Source organism: Salvia hispanica, chromosome 4 (genome assembly GCF_029641045.1).
Source record: "Salvia hispanica isolate PSC_SH4W2 chromosome 4, Shi_PSC_v1, whole genome shotgun sequence".
NCBI classification, from domain to species: domain Eukaryota; kingdom Viridiplantae; phylum Streptophyta; class Magnoliopsida; order Lamiales; family Lamiaceae; genus Salvia; species Salvia hispanica.
Window position 1 is genome coordinate 36,902,941 of NC_142695.1, and position 5,686 is coordinate 36,908,626.

A 5,686-nucleotide genomic window follows, 5' to 3' on the forward strand; every position below is an offset into this window, starting at 1 on the left:
AGAGAGGCGATGGGGGATGTGGAAAATATGATCTTATCCAATCCGAAATTCTTTAAAATGCTCCCTAATGGAGACTTTGATACAGAGCAATATGAGGATGAAAATGACTAGGATCCAGATGAGGAGCAGGTTGAAGAGGGTACCTCAGATCAAGGAATCCTTGTGGAAAAGAGGGAGGCGAGGGAGGAAGTTTCAGAACTACAAATAGAGAGTGGAAAACAGAAGAAAGGGAGGTTTGAGACCTCCGAAATACCACAGTTGTGTTAATATGCCTTACAACATTATGATTTGGAATGCTCGAGGTGTAGCTAACGCAGGCACCCAAAGCATCATCAAACATATGATAAGGACCCATAGAGTCTCGATTTTGGCCATCATTGAGCCAATGATAAAGTCGAAGCCTGAGTTTTTCAGTAGAAGGTTTGGGCTACAACACAAGGGGAATAATGAGAATGAGCAGATTTGGCTTTTTGCAGAGTTTGAGGTTGAGGTGGACGAATGGGATATCTCGGAACAAGTGTTGCACGCTCGTTTCTCCACCATGGTGCATCCAACCCCTTTTCACTTATCAATAGTGTATGGTAAATATTCTAGAGCTGGAAGGAGACCGCTCTGGGATAAACTCAGAGAGATAGCTATTAGGATGGAAGGATTACCGTGGCTCGTGGGGGGAGACTTTAATATTTTTGTTTCGGACGAGGAGAGGCAGGGGTCCACCCTAAACAGAGCTGGGGAAATGATGGATTTTGCTGATGTAATTAATGATTGTCAACTTCTTGACCTTGGTGCAGATGGTGCAAAATTTACTTGGTCCAGAGGGGATACTTTCGAAAGACTAGACACGGCTCTGATAGCAGAAGGATGGCTTGACCTCTTCTCGACAACTAGAGTCACCAACCTTCCTAGAGTGATGTCAGATCACAACCCGTTGCTCATACAATGCCAGGTCCCTGGGCCGCCTGTTCGGCCTCCTTTCAGGTTCCAAAATATGTGGGTTAGACACCACGCGTTTTTGCAGGAGGTAGAGAGAAGCTGGCTAACTCCTACCGGGGAAAGGGGCATGATAAATCTCCAAGTTAAACTTAGCAGACTAAAGAAATGCTTGAGGATCTGGAATAAGAATGTGTTTGGTAACATCTTTGAGAAGATAAAGCAGGCACAGGTGGATGCACAAGAAGCCATTATGAACTTTGAAAGAAGTCAGAGCCCTTTTGACAGAGCAGAGATGAATAGGAAGGCGGCTGAGCTTATACTACGGCTGAAAATGGAGGATGATTATTGGAAACAAAAGGCGGCTATAAGGTGGTCTGTGGATGGAGAGAGAAACTCCAAATTCTTTCAAGGATGGGTTAAACATAAAAGAACTAAGGCTAGAATTCACTCTATTGAAGAGGGAGATCAAACCCTCTCGGAAGATGGAGAGATTAGAAACTCAGCTGTTAATTTTTTCCAAAGTTTGCTAACATCTGATATTGATGTTCTACAGGAGCCGGATCTGGAAATTCTGGAATCTCTGCCCAATGATTTTAATATGGAAGAATTAGAGAAGAGGCCTTCAGAGCAGGAGGTCAGGGATGTGGTTTTTAGCATCAATCCGGAGAGTGCTTCGGGGCCGGATGGCTATTCTTCTCTATTTTACCAAACTTGCTGGCAGATTGTTGGCTCGGATGTCTTGGAAGCAGTTATTGACTTTTTCCAGGGATCTCAGATACCAAGGGGAATTGCGGCGATGATGATCATTCTGATTCCTAAGAAGAAAAACCCTTCAACGTGGGCGGAGTACAGGCCCATAAGCTTGTGCAATGTTTCAAACAAGATCATATCCAAGCTCATTGCTAAAAGAATGGCGCCGCTCCTCCCAATGGTAACTGCCCCTAACCAAAGCGGGTTTGTCAAGGGACGTCTCCTTAGTGACAATGTCCTTTTGGCAAAAGAAATTTTCCATGAAATGTGGAAATGTAATCCCTCTCCTAACCTAGCACTTAAGCTAGATATGGCGAAAGCATATGATCGGGTTCAGTGGCCTTTTTTATTGAAAGTTATGGAAAAAATGGGGTTTTCAGAGACGTGGTTGGGGATGGTTGAGAGGTGTATTAGCTCATGTTGGTTTTCGATTCTTATTAATGGATCACCATCGGGTTTCTTCAAGTCTTCACGGGGGCTACGACAAGGAGACCCCCTATCCCCTTCCCTGTTTATTCTTGCGGCTGATTACCTATCACGCCTTTTGGATCGGCTCATTCTAGGAAAGAAGGAGATGTGTTTCTGCACAGCTCGGTATACAATGGGTGTGTCTCACCTTGCATATGCGGACGATATCCTTATTTTTACACAAGCAAGAAGAGCAACAATTCGGAAGCTCAAAGGCTGCCTCAAGCATTACATGGAAGTTTCAGGACAACTGATAAATGAAGGGAAGAGTTGTTTTTATATAGACAAGAAGTACGAGGGATGGGCAGCAGGTGTTATCTCGGCTGGAGGTTTTCAACAAGGGCAACTGCCGTGTACATATTTGGGGGTCCCCATCTTCCGTGGAAGAAACAAGAAAAATCTATATATGTTCATCAGAGACAAAATCTCTGAAAAGATTAATAGTTGGTGTCACAGACAACTCTCCTTTAGGGGAAGACTAACCTTAATAAAAAGCATTTTGGGGGCAATACCTATCCACATTTTCCAGGTCCTTGAACCCACAAAAGGAGCCATGAAGATGATGGAACAAGTATTGGCTAGGTTCTTTTGGGGATCTTGCAACACTTCTTCTAAAACGCACTGGATAAAATGGCTAGATGTCTGCAAACCTACTGCAGAGGGAGGATTGGGAATACGACGCATGGTAGACACAGTGGAAGCTTTAGCTTCAAGCTTTGGTGGAGATTTCGTGAGAGAAACTCTTTATGGGCTGAATATATGCATAGGAAATACTGGTCTATCTCATCTTCCCTCTCCATTTACCGCTCTGGTCGATTTAGCCCTACGTGGCGGAGGATGTATAAAGTTGGGCTAAAATGTCAAAGTAGGATCAGCTGGCTGCTGGGGAAGGGGAGACTAAACTTCTGGAAGGATATATGGGTGAAAGAACAGCCACTTGTGAACCTTTGCTTGAAGGAGGGTCTTCCAGATTTCATTTGGGTAAAGGACCTTTGGATAGAAGCAAGCTGGAATGAAGACGCCCTCCAGGACTTACTTCATGATTGGGGAGTTCCAGGGGAGGTTTTGGAGGAAATTAGAGGCATCCCAGTAGATGTTAATGGGGAGGATAAGGCAAGGTGGAACCTGACCCCACATGGTAACTTCACTGTTGCTTCAGCATGGGAGGAAGTACGTCACAGAGGGGAGGAGATGGAAGTTTTTAAAATCATCTGGAGCAAGGGAATCAATCCTACTATATTGGTATTTCTATGGAGGCTGCTAGTCAATCGTATTCCAGTGGATGAAAAGGTACAATAGAGGGGGGTATCCTTGGCGTCTAAGTGTCGTTGTTGTGTGAAGCCAGACACCGAGTCGAGGTTACACCTGTTCGTGAATGGGGAGGCAGCAAGGAAGATCTGGAACCATTTTGCACGATGGTTTCCCCTTGTGCCGGCTTTCGGAAGAACTGAGTACAACTTAGAAGCTAGGCTGAGATGGTGGCAGAGACACATGAGAGAAAGGAACAAACACCACATCTGCAATCTCATTCCCTGCCTGATCCTCTGGTACATCTGGACAGAGAGAAATGGATGTGTTCATCGGGAAATAGTTTTTAAAGTTGAGAATGTATGTCACCGGGTTATGGCCCACCTCAGAAATCTGGTGCTTGCAGGTCATCTTGGTCCAGAGCAGTGGAGTGGATGTGTGCCAAAAGTGGATTTTATGGAAGCTCAAGCTGGTCGGAACAAGCCTAAGAAAGTAGTGAAAGTGCAATGGAGGCCGCCTGAGCAGTCTTGGATGAAATTAAACATAGATGGGGCGTTTGAAGGTTCAACAAACAGGGCTGGGGGAGGAGGCCTCCTTCGCAACTGTTTTGGAGATATAGTAGAAGCCTTTTGCACTCCTGTGAAGGCAGATTCTGGATGGGAGGCCGAGGTGATGGCGCTGCTGGAAGGGGTCATGATGGCCAAACGTCACAGTCAAAACATCTGGATAGAAACAGACGTAGAGACCTTGGGATCATTTCTTGAAAAAGGGCAACTGGGGCCGGCAAAAACCAGACACACTTTGGCAAGGATTAGAATTGCACTCCGAGATACCACCTGGAGGATTTCACATATACGGAGAGAGGGGAATAAAGCAGCAGATCATTTGGCTTCGCTGGGAAAATATGGCTCGATACTAACTACATTTACGGCAGGATCGGCCTCGGCTACAGTGAAAGCTTTAGCGCAACTAGATCAGATAGGTATGTCTAGTTTCAGTTTCGGTTGATTTTTTTGTTCTTTGATTTTTTTGCTTTGTGTTTGGAAAGGGATAGTTTCCTTGTAATCCCTTTCCTTGATTTTTGGCACTCCACTTTTGGGTTTGCCTGACTGTAATTTGTTTTGACATGATATATATGGGATGAGGGACCTACTCAAACCCTCCACCAGGAAGGTGTTCAATTGAAAAAAAAAAAAAAAAAAACGGGTTTGATCGTGTTAATTTTCTGAAATGTTCCAATCACTTTGAGTTGCCCTCAACAAACCCGTGAATCCATTGATGTGATTTCATTTTTCAAATAACATGATGTCATTGAACCATTGATAGTGCTACTTCATGACATTTGTCTATGTTTCTAAATTCTGCCGCGACTGATTGTTTTAGGCTTTGACATGTTTGAACGATATCATTCATTGCTGTCCGGAATTTTTGCAAATTTTGATCGGTCAGTCTTCTATGGAATTTGAGATTTATGGTAGTTTCATCCTATTTTCATGACCTACCTCATGTTCTTTCGAACTCTCGTCTGAAGTAAATTCTCATGCTTTATGGGTTTTACTTGATCCCTCTAAAACCATTTAAGTTCAATGGAACTTAGTCCTCGCCTTGTTTCAAACCAATAGTCAATGATGAGATTTGAAAGTGTCGAGCTAGAAATATTATTCTTGTTTCCTTGATTAAGTTTGGAGCCTTCCGATGAAAGGCATTTTGGTGGTGCTTTTTTGAGTTGAAATCAATTTCTATCCAAGTAAGACTGTTTGATCAATTTTCGAATTATTGATACTAGACTCAAGAAAATGTTAGAATTGTGCTTTCGAATCACGCGCGGAAATTTTTACACCAACTAAAAGCATCCCGGTGACGCAGTCGTGTCCTGGGGCCGCGCCCAGGGTCTGTCCCGGCCTGGCGTTAGGCGTGCCCGTGACGCACGTCAAGCACACGAAAAGTCCCAGCCCGGCGTTGGATGTCTTGCGGGCTGGGCCGCAAGTCCCCTCCATTTTTTTTCTGTTTTATTTGCCTATATATACTCAATTTGTGCACCATTCTTCTACACTTTCTCCATTTCAATCCTCTTGTATTTCAATATTTTCGGCTTCTATGGAGTGGTTTAACAACGTTCAACGACAGATGGACGATTTCCGGCTTCTTTTTTTAGGATTGGTAATTTTCTTTTTTCGACTGAACAATGAATTTTTCCGATTTTAATTGTTCAACTTATTCTATTTTATGAGTAAAATAGGTTGAAGTTGTGAATAGTGCAATTTAATAGTTGTGGCTTGGGATGGGG

The 5,686-nt window shown here is 43.7% G+C and overlaps 1 protein-coding gene across 1 annotated transcript; it reads left to right on the forward strand.

Annotated features, from left to right (window-relative positions):
* Positions 1–268: 268 nt before the first annotated feature.
* On the forward strand, positions 269–4,407 carry LOC148928576 (uncharacterized). Its single transcript, XM_089056712.1, has 3 exons — positions 269–2,733; positions 2,811–3,441; positions 3,493–4,407. Exons 1-3 carry the CDS (start codon positions 269–271, stop codon positions 4,405–4,407), a joined length of 4,011 nt encoding a protein of 1,336 aa, XP_088912838.1.
* Positions 4,408–5,686: the final 1,279 nt, after the last annotated feature.